Genomic DNA, 19,066 nt, shown 5'->3' on the forward strand with positions numbered 1-19,066 from the left:
CAGGATCCATAGTTGTTTATTCCAAAAGTACCTCTAACACTTTTTTCTATAGAAAAAAATGACCAAATAGAGAAAAATAGAGTGCTTGTTTGTGTTTATTAGGGGCAAAAGTGGTATTTTTGTTTTTATTTTCTTTTGATTAAATCTATTTGAAAGATGTTAAGGTTAAAACTGTCATTTTCCACTTTCATATAGTAGAAGGTCGATCAAGTAAATTGATTTCAAATTAAGGGGATGTTTTAGTAAATACAAACTATATGGTAGATTTTAATAAATTGTGAAACTACAGGGGTGTTTTAGTTAATGATCTAATTAAAAAGATTAATTTGGAATTAATTGGAAGTTTGCGACCTGAGAGTGAGATATGAGCTGGAGGGTAGTTTAGTCCAATGATCTTCGTAGAAGTGGGAGGGGAAGGGGAGTGGTCTGAGCAAAAAGCGAGGTAGTGGCAATAGCGCTTCCCAAAAGCTCAAAGAAACCCCAATAAAACCTCTGAATTCACATTTCCACACTTACGGCTGAGGCTCTGCAACTGGAAACCCCTAACCCTACAACTTGCTCTCTGGTATTCGATCCCAAGCTCCAGTTTCAATGGCGGCGATGCTGGTAATCTCCACCTTCTACATATCTCGCATTTTTCTCTAAAATGAGGGAGAAGAATATGTTCTGCGTGGATTTCAACTTCAGATTCTAAATATTCGTCTCTGATTTTTATGTTTGTATTTCTCTGTGCTTATGTATGTTGGTGTTTGTGTTGTTTCGGAATAAACAGCAACCCCAGATCATACTGTTGAAGGAAGGGACGGATACGTCGCAAGGGAAGCCACAACTGGTGAGCAACATCAATGCGTGCATGGTGGTGGCGGACGTGGTGCGAACTACGCTGGGTCCGAGAGGGATGGATAAACTGATCCACGATGACAAAGGTAACACTACCATTTCTAATGATGGAGCAACCATCATGAAACTGCTTGACATCGTTCATCCAGCCGCGAAGATTCTCGTCGATATCGCCAGATCTCAAGACTCAGAGGTATAATCACTAAGAAAACCCCTAATTGTTCATTTTCAAACACCTGGAGTGTTTACAGTTACTATTGTTCTTAGGTCGATTGGCTATTATAGGCTCATTTGTTGAGATGGATTTCTTCCAGTTGTTTATTACTACCATCATGATTATTCGTTGTTCAAGTTGGGTATCTCATATTAGGCTACTGCAAGTTTTTCTGAGCTTGGGTTACATATGATTGCTCTTTCCTCTACGGAGAGATACGACTTTAATGCTAACCTGGTCCGTCGTAAGGTCTATGACAAACTGTTGGCTTACTTGAAGCACGTTCTACTGGTGCAACCTAGCTCCATGGGGTTCATCACGTTGTGCCAACGCCTCTAAGGGCGGTTCTCACTTGTCAATGTTATGAATGACAATGCACGAACCTATGGGATTTGTTTTGGTAAAGAGAAAGTATGGGGTTGAAGCGTTCAACCTTTGGTTTGTATGCAGGTAGGTGATGGAACCACTACAGTGGTCCTTCTTGCAGGGGAGTTTCTAAAAGAGGCCAAACCGTTTATTGAGGATGGAGTTCACCCTCAGAATCTCATAAGGAGTTACAGGACTGCATCCTCTCTGGTATACCAGTGTTTGCTCTTCCTTGACCAAGTGCATTTTCAAGCTAAACTGCTGACTTTGTATTGAGCTTTGCAATATTTGTAACAGGCAATGAACAAGGTCAAAGAACTTGCTGCAAGTATAGAGGGAAAAAGCCTGGAAGAAAAGAAAAGCTTATTGGCCAAATGTGCAGCTACTACACTCTCCTCAAAGCTCATTGGTGGTGAAAAGGAGTTTTTTGCATCCATGGTTGTTGATGCTGTCATTGCTATTGGAAGTGACGATAGACTAAATTTAATTGGAATAAAGAAGGTACATCTCTCTCTCTCTCTCTCTGCACTGCCTGATACATCCTTGAAGTGTAGGCTTCTTCCCTCTCTAAAATCACTATTTTTACTGATTGTACAGTCACAATGTACAGAATCTTTTTATAGGCTAATAGTTAATGACTATACAGTCCCAGTGCACAGATTGTTGTGTACATGGTTTCTTTCTTTTTTTATCCCTTTACAGATCAATCTATGAAAGTATTGTGCATAGGTGCTTAGGTCCGTGTATAGAACAATTTTGATAAAAAGGCGAAGATTTTTCGTGTTATGTCCCTAGTTTAAACAGCAACAAGCAAGAATCAAGATTAAAAAATTATCAATGGTTTCACCAATAACCAAACAACAGTAATTTTCATATCAAGCACACTTCATCATCAATCACCTGCAAGAAATGCTTTTCAGTTTTCCATAGAGACTGTGACAATAATTTCTTTAATATAATTGGCTACAAAGAGAAGTATCAGTGAAATCATTACAAATGACAGAAGCCGCAGAATATCTCAAAGAATCAAAATATATGAACCTCATAGACAGATATGAAGGGGGCAGAGCCCCTGTTTTCGTTTGCAATGGGGGAACCTGTTTCTGTTTACATAGGCAGATGAGAGAGGAGTTGGGGTGGGGGGGGGAAGGGGGAGGGAGAGGCTAGAGGCACATAGGCTAGAGAAGCTAAATTTCTTGATATCTGTTTCCTTATTAAACCTTCAGTGATTAACAATCCTTCGTCTTTTATGTGTTTTCCCTTCGAATCCTCAAGTTGATATTATATATGTCCAGGAGTCCATCCAAGGCAACCCAACAAGAGTTCCTTGTCGACTAGCCACCCACTTATATGACTTTGACAACTATTACTAATGTCTGTTTTGTGCAAAAACAATAATGCAGCAGTAACTCCTTGTATTTCAAAGGGGGGGGGGGTTACTTAAAGAATCACTTTTTTGACACACCTTGTGGGGATGTACAAGAGATGCCTTACTTTAGATGATATGGGAAGAAACAATTAATGGAATCTTAAAGACAACCAAACCCTACTATTGTACCCTACAGAAAAATTGTAAACAAAAATACCCTTGATGTCCAATTCAGTCCAAATCCAAAGACCATCTTTATGCCATATCAGGACCTGTTGTAAGGCCTTCTTTCTAGAACAAGTCTTCAAGGGTGCTGATCGATTCCTATCAATAAATCAGCCAATAGGTTTGGCGGACATGCTGACAAGACAAGCTAATAGAAAACAAATTTATCGGGGGGTGGGGATTTCCCAAGGGGGAAGTTTGTGATTATTTGAAACAAAATGAAAATGATGATGAGTAGCAGGAATAACCCATTTTAAGGGGTGTTAGGCACATCCTTGTACAATTGTCATTCTTTTTTTTCATTAAGCAATAATCTAGCCATTACTGATCATTTTTTTTTGACATTCACCTTGTGGGGATGTACAATAGCTGCCTTACTTTAGATGATATGGGAAGAAACAACTAATAAAAACTTTAATGACAACATTCAGTCAAAGGAAGCACTAATAGAAAAGCATATCTGTGAAGGTAGCTCATTGAGTGAAGACCTTGGAGGTATTTCAGCATTTTTCTACTGACAATATCTTATGGAACTGTCAAAATATAGTGTATTGTATCCAAATTTGACAACAATTGCCAATTTCTATAATCAGATCTTGGTCCCTCAGCCATGAGTTGGAAACAGTGGTGTGTTTAAAGACATGGAGGGTAGTATCCTAGTGTTATTATCTATCCCTAATGGAATTGGGGATTCCCTTTGGGCAGAATTTGGTGGGTCTGCAAAGACTGAGGTTGGAGAAGCTCTTATAGTTAAGCAATCTGGTGGTGGGAAATGACTCTAAAGTGGTAGTGGGATGGTTCAAATAAGCCATTACAGGTCAATGGCTTTACAGGCATGATACAAGAGAAGTTAAGAGGTTTTTGTTGGAGCTGGGAACATCTTTCATATGGAAACATAGATGAACTGATGGTTCCCAAGGGGGAAGTTTGTGACTATTTGAAACAAAATGAAATTGATGATGAGTAGCAGCAAAATGTATTTTAAGGGTGTTAGGCACATTCTTGTACAAATATCATTCTTTTTTCATTAAGCAATAAACTAACCATTACTGATAAAAAATCAGGCGGGGGGGTTGCAGCTCTTGAAAGAAACACATGTGTATATAATAACATATATAATAAAATTTATTGGAGCACTTGGTTTGCATAGTTTATTGGTTCAATTGTGGGGGGTTGGTTATTTAGGTTTTTAAGTTTTCATCCATCTGACCTAGTTGGCTGACAGGTGGTTCCTTTTTTTTTGTTTCTGAGGGTGACTTTTTAATGTTTATATGTTCTCTTGTAATTGATGAGATTCTGGAAGTGTCTTTACTGACTTGAAAAAGTTGATTTGGAGTCAAAACATTTACTAATTTTGTTTTCTACTGTAGGTTCCAGGGGGTAACATGCGAGACTCTTTTCTTGTAAAAGGTGTCGCCTTCAAAAAGACGTTTTCTTATGCTGGTTTTGAGCAGCAACCAAAGAAGTTTCTAAATCCAAAGATACTGTTGTTGAATGTTGAATTGGAGCTAAAGTCCGAGAAGGAAAATGCAGAGATAAGGTGGGGTTTTGTGGTTCCTCTCCGGTTGCATTTGATCCAAGGAATTGTTTCTATCTAATTGTTCTGGATTGTTTTTGCATCTTGCAGACTCTCAGACCCTTTACAGTATCAATCAATTGTTGATGCTGAATGGAATATAATCTATGACAAGTTGGATAAGTGTGTGCAGAGTGGGGCTAAAATTGTACTCTCAAGGCTGGCAATTGGTGATTTGGCAACACAGGTAACTTTTCCTGACTCTGCGAAGTATCTCATGTGCAGTTGAATTCCAATATTTGTTTTTGAGATTAAAAAAACAATAGAAATGTTGTTGTTATTATTATTATTATTTGCAAAAAGGTAAGTATATCAATATTTTGCAACTTATTTGTAACAATCTTAAATAGTTGTCAGGAATCCTTGAAACTAATTTTAACAATGGACATGTTTTATTTTCAGTTTATGCTTTCATTTGATTTCTTCCCTAATTTATTTATTTACTTTTCATTTTTTGATTGCTGATAAATATTGCGGTAAACTGAATCAGGATTGAAATATTTAGCTAATTTTCCAAGTTAACAGAGGTTGATTTGTAAGCATCCTAAAAACGTGCAAAGGATAGGTGTTATGTCAGGTGAAAATATCATGTTGGTTTTCTTTGCAGTATTTTGCAGACCGAGATATTTTCTGTGCCGGTCGTGTAACTGAGGAGGATCTGCAACGTGTTGCTGCAGCAACTGGTGGAACTGTACAGACTTCTGTTAACAACATCATTGATGAGGTTTCTGTCTTGTCTTTCCTTGACCTTGATATTATTATTTTAATCCCCAAGCTATGTTTTCAGTAACGGCATGAATATATGAAAGTAAAATGTATCACTTTTGAGCTTCAAATTGAACATTTTCTTTCTACTAGGTTTTCTAAGCATCTTATTTTTCTTTCATTTCATTCCAACTGAAATGTGAGAATTGATTGTAAAGGTTCTGGGGTCCTGTGAGCTCTTTGAGGAAAGGCAAGTTGGAAATGAGCGATTTAATATATTCAGTGGATGCCCATCTGGTCAGACAGCGACTATTGTTCTTCGTGGTGGAGCTGATCAGGTCTGTTAATATTTTTGAAACAACACCTTATAGTGCCTGCAGTCTCCACCTTGTTGATGTTGATTGAGATATCTGATTTTCATCATTTTCCAGTTCATTGAGGAAGCTGAGCGGAGTCTACATGATGCCATTATGATAGTAAGAAGGGCTATAAAGAACTCTACTGTTGTTCCTGGTGGCGGCGCCATAGATGTATATAACATTCCATTACTTTTTAGGCACTTAGTTTGGTAGTTATGTGGATGATTGAGGACTTGCAGATTGAATCTTTTATTCTTTTGGCAGATGGAGTTAAGTCGGTACTTGAGGCAGCATGCACGGACAATAGCCGGAAAGGCTCAGCTTTTTATAAATTCCTATGCGAAAGCACTTGAGGTAGGTGCTATGGTGCTTTAATGCGACTCCTTGTGAATCTGGTATTGTCCTTACTCCCACCTGTGAGGAGAGATTTTAATACCCATTATGTCAACCACTACATTACTTCAACTCTCATTGTTCACTTTTCTGTTCTTTTAATTAGAGCATCTAGCTTGGTGAAGTGTAAGAGACTTTGCCAAGTTATAACCATTTCAGTTTCATAGTTTTCACTTATAGTGCTGGTATGAATTATGTGTAATGGCTTTCAAAGAGGATTACTAAGTCTATTTGAATGTGAGAGTAGTTCCAGAAAGGGTAAAATTGAAAATAGCACATTTGGCCCTGGTTATTGATGAGCTTTAAAGGGGTCAAAACGAATGATTTAATGAGAAGATGGCCCGATTACAGCAGAAGTGTCAAGAAGACAAAAAAAAAAGTGAAAATTGGATTCCTCCATAAGTTGGTGGACTAAAATTAAATTATGATAGATGTATCATTGGTAATCTCATGGTGTTTCAGGTATCAGTGGGGTGATTAGGGATGAATAAGGCCATTTAAGGCTTAACTTCTCTTGTCCAGTAGGGCTTGGTAACCCCCTAGGGGCAGAATTGGTGGTGGAATACAAGGGTTAAAGCTTGCCAGTGGTTAACTGGAAGAATTTAATTGTAGAAGGAGACTGAAAAGTGGTAACCTCTTGGCTTTGCACGGGAAAGGAGGTACTATGGAAATTCAGATTCTCAGTTAGGGAGGCTCAACCCTTGGGAAGAAGTTTGCTTGTTTGGATGGACTCTGAGGAGTGCTTATGAGATGGCTGATGACCTAGACAAATCAGGAACATCAAGGCAATCTTTAGACTGGGGTTGTCTGGGACTTGGGATCACATTGTAAAAGCTTTTTACTGACTACACTTGAGAAAGCCTGGTCAGCTTGCTTCCATATTTGTTTTGCACCTGCTATCCAACTTTGGATGGCAAGGCTTCCTTTAAAATGACTGCAAATTTTGGTTAACCTTGTCTCAAAAAAATGACTGCACATTTTTTAATTAGTAATTGACAAATTCATTTTGTTGATTATTAAAAATAAACAAATAAACTAAAGAGAGAAAGAAAGAGAAAGTATGACACACTTCTCAAGCTGTAAATGCTTCCATCTTGTTGGATACATGCTCTAAGGCTGAGCTTTGAATACTTGAAAAGTAATGGGCAGCTGATAAATATCTCTTTTTTTGACCTACCTAAATATTTGGATTTTGGAATATGGTTACCATCATGCCTTATTGTCCTAGATGCTTCATTTTTCTCCTTTTCATGAATATGATGCATATTGTTGCTGCGCGGGTTAGCCGAGGGCAACAAGATAAATTCACTCGTCGAGTTTCGAGCGGTAGCCGAGGACCTTGGGGCGTCGGAAGAGGTTGACCGAAGGCGAGGACAGCAAACCGAGAGGACTATGGTAGCCGAGGTTTGCGGGTCGAGGTGAAGTCCTTGGTGATCTAAGATACTGCAAGACAGGGAGTGTCAGAGACCTCGGGGTGGATACCCGAGGCAAAGGCTCCGACGCTCAAGTTAGTACGAGGTATGAAGCAGGGGGGAGTGTAAAAGTGCTCCTAGAGAGAGTCTTCGGATGCACCAAATTTCCCTTAATTAATGCTAGGTAGACAACGTAGGTACAAGAAGTAAATGATTTAGTGATGTTGGAGTTGCTCTGTTCTAGCCCCTTTTAAGGGGCAATACCTCTTATTTATACTTGAGCATGCTGGTGGTAGGTGAAAATGAACGCCTCGGATGAGAGCCGTACGAGGTCAGGCTACAGGCCCTAGTGGTACGCCAGATAGTTATGTGATTGGCTCCGTACGAAGGCAGCAGGGTTTCTTCCTACTGTCGCTGACGTTAGCAGACCTTAGTGGGTTGGGCCTCCCAGCCCTATGTGGGCTAGGCCAAGCTAACCCACATTACTTGCCCCCCACTCCTGAGACCGAGGTGAGGCCTCGGCTTTTGTTCGTAATGAGGGTAATAATCGAAGTGAGGCTTCAGCTTCGGTCATTGGGAGTAGTGGTCATTATGCCTTCGGATTCATTGGCAAAGGGGTGTCATGCAATGGTGTTGTCTTCGCCGTTCGTGCCGCCACTCTTTGGTTCGGAAGTGCGAGCGGTGTGGATGCCTCGGCTTGGTGGGGGTGTCCCGTATCCCGCACGAGCAGGTCACGCTAGCGGGGCTTCCGTGCGGGGGATGATCGTCTTAGGAGTCCTGTATTTGCCGGGTTGAACGGTCTGCCTGGCGGTTCGTGATGAGCGAGCCTTTCGGTTCGTTCGGTGGGTTTCCGCGGGTGATCTTCGCGGTCCACCTGGCGTCGTTTCGCCTTTCGAGGGCATGTGCTAGGAGGTGTGGTGAGGCTGGTTCGTAGGAGCGGGGTGCTCTTGCATCCGTTGGATTTGCACCGATCTGAACTGTTGCTTCGGGCGTCGTTTCGTCTTCCGAGGGCCTGCGCTAGGTGGCGCATCATAGTTGGATGGTAGCAGCAGATTAGTTTCAGCCGTCGGATTTAGAGAAATCTAGGCCGTTCATTTTCCTTTAAATAGGGGCCCTGATAGTGACTTTTTTACTTCTTCCCTTCTTCGGGACATTCCACCCTATTTTAGGTAATCTTAACATGTCGTTTTCAGACTCTGGTCCCGAGTGCCATGAACTTCTGAACATCTCGGGAGGGAGCTCTCCTACAACTCCCTCTCCCTTGTCTTCTCTAGGTTCTTTAGTTGTAGTCCCCCATTGACGGGAGGTGGCCGTTTTGAGGGAGAGGTTAGCCTCGGGGGGTGCCGAGGGCAGTCACCGGGGAAATGACTCTCCCCATGAAAGCGTCGCCTTGACGTCACCGAGGGAGCTTGAGGGGTCTCCTCTCTCCGAGGGTGATGCTGTGGAACTTGTCGCCGGACTAGTAGGAGGGAGTGCTGCCCGAAGGGTGGCTGATGCGGGTGTCCCATGTTCGGAGATGAGATAGCTCCTTGGATGTGTGCCAGGTCAAACCCCTGGCGAAGAGGTTCCATATACCCTGGTCTTACAGCCCGAGGGTCCCCGATGTGGGCGATAGGCCGTGGAACCCCGAGGAGGGGGAAATCTGTATTTACCAGCATTTTTTAGAGTCTGGCCTTAGGTTTCCCCTCCCAACCTTGATCTCGGAGCTGCTAGAGTGGTACGCCATCACTATCAGCCAGCTCGTGCCCAATGCCCTCCGGACCATCGTGGCGATGATGATATGGGCTCAGCTCAAGGGTGTGGAGCTGACGTTGAGACTGTTTCACGCCATGTTCGTGCTGAGGAAGCATGCTTCCGTGTTCAACATGTACTACTTCCACCCGAGGAGAGGGAAGCCAGTGCACAACCCCTCGTCCGTTCATGGGTGGAAGGACAAGTTCTACGTCTCCTACTCTGTGGGCTGCCGCTTCAGGTCCGACTGGGGCGAGGCCCGCGTCATCGTTGAAAGATGTCCCCCACCGCTCTGAGACAAAGAGGCTGCTGCAGTAGCTCATCTACTTGTGACCGGGACATTCCAAGTGAAGCCGTTGGTGGAGGAGGAGGTCCCTCTAGTCTTCATCGGGATTAGCCTAGCCTCCCTCAATAGGAGAGGTTCTGTGGTTAGCGCGTCTTCCACGTTCTTTTTTTTTTTTCTTTTTACTGATGTGCTAATTGCTTTCCTTTGCTGTTTCACAGAAGTGCCAATGGACGTCAAGGAATGCTTGTTGGTGAAGACTCGGGCGAAGCAGATCGGGAAGAAGGCCGGAGGATAGATGCCAAAGAGGCCCGACGACGAAGCTGCCCCCTGCCCCGGTGAAGGGGGGAGATTCGCAAGTACCTGCCACAGGGAAGCAGTTGATGGTGGCATCAAAGAAGACGGTGGAGGTGTCGAAGAAGCCCACCACTGGGGGAGAGGTGCTGAAGAAGCCCACTACCCGGGAAGAGGCGTCGAAGAGGCCCATGGAGGGGCTCGAGGCGGGAAAAAAGAGGTCTGCCACTACACCGAGGGAGGAGCCCCCACAGAAGCTTGCCTACACGGATAGGCAAGCCGAGGAGGTGGTGTGGAGGTCCGCGCCTGGGGAGTGCCCATCCGGGCCTTCGTCAGCCCCTCCATCGGTACAAGACGCCTCCGAGAGGACCGAAGGGGCTGGTAAGACTTTTCGCCCCCAATGGCAGCTCTAAGAGGGGGACTCTATCCGTGACAAGGGGGTCAGCCAGGAGCTAGTTAGTGGATCCATCCTGCCGAGGGATTGCTACTGCCTTCTGCAAAGCGACCCCAAGTCTATTTATGACGAGGGCCTGTACCACTTGGCTGAGGTAAGACGTTCTTTAATATTTCATCATGTATATGTTTTTATTTTTTATTTTCGCTGACTGGTTTTGTGGCAGCAGCACTTCGACAGTTTGGGGGACCAAACAGGGTCGCGCCGACAAAGCCGAGAAGGAGAAGAAGGCCGCGGAGAAGTTCCAAAGGGAATGGGAGAAGCTCCAGAAGTTAGCTGTCACCATCGAGAAGCACCAGAAATTTTGAAAGGCGCTTTTGGACGATAATCGCTTTGGGATCGCCTTGAGGCTCAGCAAGGGCTCTCCAAAGAGCAAAGGGAGCGGGTGTAGCTAGAGAGCATCATCACTGAGGCGAAGAGACGAGCCACCGAGGCTGAAAAGAGAGCTCCCGAGGTAGAGGCGAAAGCTGCCGAAGCTAGGGCTTCGGCAGAGGAGTCAAAGAAGGCAGCGGCCGAGGCAGTGGAGGTGTACAAGAAGTCTTCCGACTACCTGGATGTGCTAGCGGAGTATGCTTCATCGTCCTACCTCGACGGCACTCCTGCTGGTGCTGCCAGACTTTGATGTCGAGGGACTGGAAGTGATCCCTGACGCTCCTGCCGAGGCCCAACCAACCGAAGGCACCGTTCCTGCCAATGACGAGGCACATGCGTAGACTTCCCCCCTTCTTTTTTGTTCTATTGCTGTAATACTTGCCATCTGTTATGTTGTTTTTGTGATTTTTTGAAGGCAATATAAAATTTTGTAAAGGCTGTACAAGACCAACATTGAATAGTGAATGAAGCCATTTTTTGTGTATACTGTATTTCGTGCATGTTGTCTCTGTGTTTTGTGCATGTTATCTCCTCCCTTGGATCCGAAGCGTTGGTTGGCCAATCTCCGTTGGGATCACTGCTTCCGTGCTGTAGGTCAGGCCGAAAGGGGTTTCTCCCGTTGCTGTCCGAGGTGTGCCTCGGTACGCCCAGAGGGCGGTGTAGTTTGTCGGCCCACAGTACTTTAGCTCTATCCAGCCTGGTCTTTAGTTCGTCCAGGATGGTTCTGTTTGTGACCTCGGCCAGGCCATTTGTTTGGGGGTAGCCCACCGAGGTGTACTATTGCCTGATGCCAAGGGAGGAGCACCATTCTCGGAATTTAGCGTCATCGAACTGTTTTTTATTGTCTGTGACCAGCATATGGGGGAGGCTGATGCGACAAATAATGTTATTCCAAAAGAAGTTCTGAATTGCCTGTGTAGTGATAGTGGCTAGGGGTTTAGCCTCCACCCATTTAGTGAAGTAATCCACGGCAACGACGAGGTACTTTCTGCCTCCCGTTGCCTGAGAGAAGGGGCCAGGATGTCCATCCCCCACTTGGCGAAGGGCCAGGGGCTGCTGAGGGCCGAGAGGGTGGTGGCTGGTTGATGGTAGAGGTTGGCATGTCTCTGATTCTGATCACATTTCCGCACCAGCTCTGCCGCATCCTTCAGTGTCGGCCAGAAATACCCTTGCCTTAATGTTTTCTGGGCTAGGGTCTGGCTGTCGAGGTGATTGCCGTAGATGCCTTCGTGAATTTCCTAGAGCACGTACTCACCCTCCTCCCTGCAGAGGCATCGGAGGTAAGGCAAGGTGAAGGACCTCCTATACGATTTTGCTTCTAGCAAAGTGTAGTGCGCTGCCTGTCGTCGAAGTTTTCGGGCTTTGTTCCTGTCATCGGGTAGCCTTCCTATCATTTGGAAGTCGATGACAGGATCCATCCAAGATGGTTCGGCCTCTATGGGTAGGATTTGGATGTCCTTTATGGAGGGTCGGGCTAATCTTTCCACGCACACAGTGCGGCCAAGGGCCGCATCCAAGGTGCTTGCCAATTTGGAGAGGGTGTTGGCTTTTGAGTTCTCGGCTCGCGGGACTTGTTGCAGAGAGAAGCGTTGGAAGTGGCGGGCTAACTCTTGAACTTTGGTGAGATATTTAGCAATGCTTTGTTATCTGGCCTCATACTCGCCGTTGACTTGATTCACCACTAGTTGCAAGTCGCTGAGGACTTCGACGTGCTTGGAGCCGAGGTCTCAGGCGAGCTGCAACCCCGCCAAGAGGGCTTCGTACTCGGCTTCGTTGTATGATGCAGGGAACTTGAACCTCAACGCATACTCTACGACGACATCGTTGGGGGTAAGGAGAATGAGGCCCGCTCCACTCCCCTTGGCGTTGGATGAACTGTTGACAAAAAGTCTCCATGCCGGGGGGACCTCCTCGGCCGGTTGTGCTTCTTCTAGCTCATCTTCACGAACCCGGCCGAGGGGCCTGTTGAAAGTGCTTTTTGCTACGAAGTCAGCTAAGGCTTACGCTTTGATCATGGGCCTCGACTGGTATTGTATGTCAAACTCCGACAGTTCTATTGCCCACTTAATTAGGCGTCCCGAAGTCTTTGGCTTGGCAAGGACGACCCTTAGGGGCTGATTTGTCAGGATCATTATGGAGTGAGCTTGGAAATACGACCCGAGCTTTCTGGCCGAGGTGACGAGGGCGCAAGCTAGCTTTTCCACTTTGGGGTACTGGGTCTCAGCGTCATTGAGGACCTTGTTGACATAGTATACATGCCTCTAAACTCTGTCATCTTTCACCGGGACCGAGCTGACGGCCTCGTCTCCGACTAATAGGTACAAATACAGGGTTTCCCCTAATACTGGACAAGCGAGGAGCGGGAGTGAGGCAAGATATGGCTTGAGCTCGTCGAAGGCATGCTGGCACTCTTCTGTCCACTGGAAATCTTTCAGCTTCTTGATGGTGTGGAAGAAGGGAAGGTAGCAGTCTGCCAACTTTGACATGAAACGGCTGAGGGCGGCTATCCTGCTGGTAAGTCTTTGAGTCTCCTTTACTGACCGGGGGCGTGCCATGTCTAGTATGGCCTGTACCTTGCTTGGGTTGGCTTCAATGCCCCTTTGAGTGATGACAAAGCCTAAGAATTTCCTCGAGGTAACCTCGAAGGCACACTTGCTCAGGTTGAGCTTCATGTTGAATTTACGCAGAGTATCAAAGGTTCTAGCCAAGTCCGAGGTGTGCGCTTCGGTCTTCAGGCTCTTCACCACAATGTTGTCCACATAGACTTTGACGTTCCTCCCCATCTGATTCTTGAAAATCTTGTTGACAAGGCACTGGTAAGTGGCCCCTGCATTCTTAAGGCTGAACGGCATTACCTTGTAGCAATACGTGTCGTGCTCAGTGATGAAAGATGTCTTCTCCTCGTCGTCGGGGTGCATCTGGATCTGGTTGTACCCGGAGAAGGCATCCATGAAGCTGAGTAGTTCATACCCTACAATGGTGTCAACGAGCTGGTCTATCCTCGACAAAGGAAAATTGTCCTTTGGGCAGGCTCGGTTAAGGTCAATGAAGTCAATACAGATCCGCCATTTCCCATTAGCTTTCCTTACCAAAAGCACATAAGACAGTAAGTTAGGGTAATGTACCTCACGGGTGAAGCCGACGTCGAGTAGCTTATCAACTTCCTCTCCTATGGCCTTCCATCATTCTGGTGCAAAGTTCCTCTTCTTTTGCCGAACTGGCTTAGAGCTCGGGTCCACGCTCAGCCTGTGAGTAATGACTGAAGGGTCAATTCCGGGCATGTCAGTGGCGGACCAAGCAAAGACATCGGCGTTAGTTTTGAGGAAACTTGCCAGTTCAGATAGGCGTTCAAGGGGGAGGTTGGACCCGATGCAGACTGTCCTTTTTGGGGCTGACTCATCTAGGAGAACCGAGACAAGGTCGTCAGCTGGTTGGCCTCGTCTCGCTGGTTCTTCCTGGGGGTCGAGGCCCTCTAGTGATAAGGCCTCCTTAATTCTTTCCTTTTAGTGCCGCCACGTAGCATTTGCGGGCGATCTGTTGGTTCCCACGAACGACTCCGACGTCGTACTCGTGGGAAACTTAAGTGCCAAATGATAAGAGGACATGGCTGCCCTTAGTGCATGAAGGGTTGGTCTTCCCATTGTCGCGTTGTAGGGAGAGGCAACCTTCGCCACTAGGAGCTCATGCATTCAAGTCACCTAGTGTGGCGCTGTCCCTGTCCCTATCGTGATGGGTAGGGTAATCTTTCCTTCCGGTCTGGTGACGCTGCCGGAGAAGCTGACGAGAGCGTCAGCTAGCTGGAATCGCTTTGGCGCATGCTTCATTCTCTTATAGGTGTTTTAAAAAATGATATCGACTGATGATCCGCTATCCACTAAGATCTTCTTCACCATAAAATTGGAGATGATGGCTGCGACCACGAGGGCATCGTCGTGGGGGACAGTAACCCCCTCTAAGTCCTTGTCCGTGAAGACGAGGGCATGTAGACAACTTGGCCTTTGTGAAGAGTCCGGGTACTTCTGCTTTTTCAAGTCGAGGCCGAGGCTCCACCTAAGGCCATGTCCCCGCCGACGATGCCTGCCACTTGCTGGTGTTGGTGCTACTGTTGCTGGGATGACGAGGCGCTGGCCTCTCCTCCGACAAACTCCTTGAGGTGTCCTCGGCAAATGAGGGACACTATTTCATTCTTTAGATCGTAATAGTCCTCGGTGTCGTGCCCGGTGCCGCGGTGGTACTTGTAGTACTTCGTAGGGTTCCCCCTATTGGGGTTCCGCTTCAGTTTCGTTGGCTACTTTACGAACTTCTCTTCCCCTATTTGCATCAGTATCTGGGTGTAGGTGGAGTTAAGTGGCATGTAGTCCTTGTAGGCCAGGGTGGCGAGCTTCTTGTTGTCTTTGCCGCCATTGTTGCTAGGGTGGCATTGGTCTCCACCTTTCCTCTTCTTCTCCGGGCCTCTTCGACCGCAATGTATTTTTGGGCCTTTTTGAGGAATTCGAGTTTAGTCTTCGGCGGGGTCTTGGCAACCGAGCACTTGAGAGCTGATCTGGGGCTGAGTCCGTTGATGGCCGCGTGCATGGAGACCATAGGGTCGAGGTCTCGCACTTCGAGCTCTTTTTTCTTGAAGTGGTCGATGTAAGACCGTAGGCTTTCACCCGACTCTTGTTTGAGTGACATCAGAGAGACTATGCTCTTCTGGCATCGTTTGTTGTTGATGAAGCGGGCGAGGAACAGAGTTGTAAATTGCTTCCACGAGCTGATTGACCGAGGAGGAAGGTTGGAGAACCAGCGGCGAGCGGCCCCCCTTGAAGGTAGCCTGGAAGGCGTGGCACGTCAAGGCGTCGGAATAGCCGTATAGTATCATGAGCGCCCTGAAACCCTCCAGGTGGTCATCGGGGTCAGTGCTTCTGTCATACGTCTCCAGTGTGGGAGCCTTGAAGTGTGGGGGGAGAGGCTCAGAGATGATTTCTTGGGTGAATGCGTCCATGCGATCGGCGGAGTCGCCGTGACCGGTTTAGGCATCGGCTCGGACTCCCGAATACTCCGAGACAGGGTCGCGCGCTCTTCTGCGGGTGCGACGGTCATTCAGAACGTCCCTAAGGTCTAAGACGGGAGGTGGAGTGGGATGGCATCAACTCTCGCCTCGGGAGCGAACTCCAGGGCGGTCGAATTGCCTGCCATCGTCCTGGGGGACCTCCCTACGACGATGGTGGTGCTACTCCGAAGATTGATGACGGTCTTCGGATTGAGCGGGCACTCTCCCTTCGGCTAGGAGGACAAATATTCCTTCGAGGTGAGTCGGGGAGGCAATTATTGTCCGATTCTGACGGTTCGGCCAGCGGATTACTGTGGCCGAGGGCCGGTACCTCGATGTTCTCACGTCGGCCTTGATCCTCTGACACCCCAGCGGGGCGGTCGCCTTGAGAGGGACCTCCTGCTCGGGGGCAAACTTCTTCCATTCGTTGGGTGAGGCGGTCCAAGCGATTGAGGATGGCCTGAAACAGTTCGTAGGTAGCTCTCCTCACCATGACTTCTGAGCTTAAAGGGGTTTTGGATCTAGAGTGTTATTATTGTTTATCTTGGAATGGGGGTCGTCTTAGAAGCCACGTTCCCATAGATGACACCAATTGTTGCCGCACGAGTTAGCTGAGGGCAACAAGGTAAATTCACTTGCCGAGTTTCGAGCGGTAGCCGAGGACCTCGGGGCCTCGGAAGAGGTTGACCAAAGGCGAGGACAGCAAACCGAGGTGAAGTACTCCTTTCGAGGACTATGGTAGCCGAGGTCTGCGTGTCGAGGCGAAGTCCTTGGTTATCTGAGATACTGCAAGACAAGGAGTGTCAGAGACCTTGGGGTGGATACCCGAGGCAGAGGCTTCGACGCTCAAGTTAGTATGAGGTATGAAGCAGGGGAGAGTGTAAAAGTGCTCTTGGAGAGAGTCCTCATGGTGTGCTTGAGGGATTTGCTGCCAATATTAACCACTTCCCATATCACAACAGTGATGGGAAAGTAATATGTTCACTTTAGTAGGGCTTTATCTAGTATCCTTAATCATGATATTCATCAAAGTTGGCTTCTTCTACATATCTCTCAGTTCTATAAGCAATATAGGGCATCATCCCCTCTCTCTATGTCAGACCAGGGGCTCTACCTCTTTATTCGTTCTTTTTTCCCTTCGGAAATCACTTTTTGTAAGTTGTTCCTTTTTGCCTTTCTAACTGCGTGCAGACAAGGATAGGGTCTCCACCCCTTTATTTATTTATTTTTTCCGTCCACATCTAACTCTCTCATATATGCACATAAATGCATTCTTTGATTTAGCATGCCCACAAGCACATGGATATTCTGTGTATTCCATGTAATGTGCTCTTTGCATCAAAGAATAAGCCCTCTCTACCCTTGGTTCTTTTTTCTCACAGGCTGATGTTGCTTCTATTCTACTCTTGAGATTTATTTTCTTTGTGTTAGATCACTTTTAATGTCAATGAGCTAACTCTAAAAAAATAATAAAAAGACCTAGGCAAATTCATAAAAAAAACCTTAGCAAACAAAGTAAAACTAACCGGATTTTTTATATAAAAAATCATTGCCTAGACAATGCCTAGGTGAGTGTCTTGTCTAGTTGTGGCAACAAGATGCTCACCTTTTGCCAAGTGTTCCTTTGGTTGGTACTTTGTCAACCATAGTGGTCTACTTTATCTTTCAATTTGGATGGTGGGTCCCTACCAAATTATGGGGCCATTATGTGAACCTCTGCAATTTATACTTGAAAATACGTTTAAATTAAATAATTTCATTAATAGGGCTTAACATATATAATCATGGTTTTTCAGCTTTCCTGGCTTAGTTGCTTATGATAAACTTATTCTCGTTGCTCATGTCATCATCTTGTTTCAGGTTATTCCACGGCAACTGTGTGATAATGCTGGCTTTGATGCAACTGATGTGCTGAACAAACTCAGGCAGAAACACGCTCTTCCATCTGGTTAGTTCTTTTTTCAGGAATATGCTGAATGGGGCCAACTAGAAGTGCAAAAGTCAGCTTGATTAAATGACCATAGCCACCCAATGTGTAAACTAAATAGATGCAATTACCAGGATGGTTAATGCCATCCTCAAAATTGCTTTAATTGGCTAGATGTAGGACCACCCTTTTTACTAACATAGCCAGATGCTTACAATTCTTATCTCAGGTGAGGGTGCACCTTATGGGGTAGATATTAATACTGGTGGAATTGCGGATTCATTTGCTAACTTTGTTTGGGAGCCTGCAGTTGTGAAGGTATAAGTGTATGACTGCTCGTTTTTATCTTGCTTATTGTTGATTTATTTGTGGTCACATTTTCCTTTCTTGTTCTTGTCATCATATCTTTTCTGTTGACCACATGAATCTTCTATTTCAGATAAATGCTATAAATGCTGCTACCGAGGCAGCTTGCCTTATTTTAAGTGTTGATGAAACTGTGAAAAACCCTAAGGTAATGCTAACTTCGTTTTAAGAGGAAAAGCCACTTAGTTTTAAAGAATTTTAGTTTGTTTTAATTTTTCTTTCATTATCAATAAAAAGGCATTTCTTCAGTTCTGAGCATCATTTTTGCTACTAAAAAGTCAAATACTTTTTATCTTTGTCATTGCCCCTTTCCCAGTTAGCGGGTTCCCTTGTAGTCTTCATTGTGTTATTTCGTAGTTGTTAATGTACCATATACACCATGTGGATTTTTAAGATTTGAATTGTTAACCATTATGGCTTCCATTTAACTTGCCAATGCAGTCGGAGAGTGCACAAGGAGAGGCTGCTGCAAGTGTTATGGGTGGTCGAGGACGTGGAGCTGCTTTCCGTGGCCGCGGCCGAGGCATGCGCAGGCGATGAGTTTGTCAAAGTTAATTGTTATTGAGGTTGCAAGAGATTTCTGTAAGATAAATGGTTTTGATTCTCTTTTCGTTTTATGTGCTCATTTGATCTGGTCTTGTAAGCCATGAACACACCAAACAGTGAGCATGAGTTGGGAAACACATCTGGACTTTGATAGCTAACTGGTCTCTCCCTCTCTCTAAAAAGTCATTCAACTGGTCATTTGAGTTTGATTTTGTAACACAGTAGCAGATCGGATAAGATATTTTGTAGTGAGAAATGTATTGTGAGAGGAACTTGAACTGGCAACGGGCCTGTAGCCACTCGTTTCTTAAACTACCTTATGGTTTTAGCTAATTAACTAAGTGTACCCTTTTATGACAATTGACTAATACTTTCTTTACCGATAATGTTCTCACATGTGCCATTATGTGATTGTTATATTTTTGAAAATACACAATTTACCCTTTTATGTTTGAAAATACCCTTTTTAGTTTGGGAGAGATGATTCTGGTATCAGCTCTAGAGGGAGAGAGGGGCTCGAAGTTGGTTATCTCCGGCATCGGCATCTGCATCTACATCAATGTATCAGCACGAGAAGGAACAAAATGAGAGAACGTTTTCCC

General features: G+C 45.5%; 1 protein-coding gene across 1 annotated transcript; it reads left to right on the top strand.

Moving 5' to 3' along the window:
• The first annotated feature begins 391 nt into the window (after window positions 1–391).
• LOC104604289 (T-complex protein 1 subunit eta) lies at window positions 392–18,824 on the top strand. The gene is made up of 14 exons (XM_010268576.3): window positions 392–606; window positions 773–1,033; window positions 1,505–1,630; window positions 1,718–1,921; window positions 4,385–4,554; window positions 4,642–4,777; window positions 5,198–5,314; window positions 5,514–5,633; window positions 5,727–5,825; window positions 5,919–6,008; window positions 17,486–17,573; window positions 17,782–17,870; window positions 17,992–18,066; window positions 18,360–18,824. Exons 1-14 carry the CDS (start codon window positions 592–594, stop codon window positions 18,456–18,458), a joined length of 1,689 nt encoding a protein of 562 aa, XP_010266878.1. The 5' UTR covers window positions 392–591; the 3' UTR covers window positions 18,459–18,824.
• Window positions 18,825–19,066: the final 242 nt, after the last annotated feature.

This window comes from Nelumbo nucifera, chromosome 6 (assembly GCF_055504915.1).
Source record: "Nelumbo nucifera cultivar China Antique chromosome 6, China Antique-T2T, whole genome shotgun sequence".
Taxonomy (NCBI): Eukaryota; Viridiplantae; Streptophyta; class Magnoliopsida; order Proteales; family Nelumbonaceae; genus Nelumbo; species Nelumbo nucifera.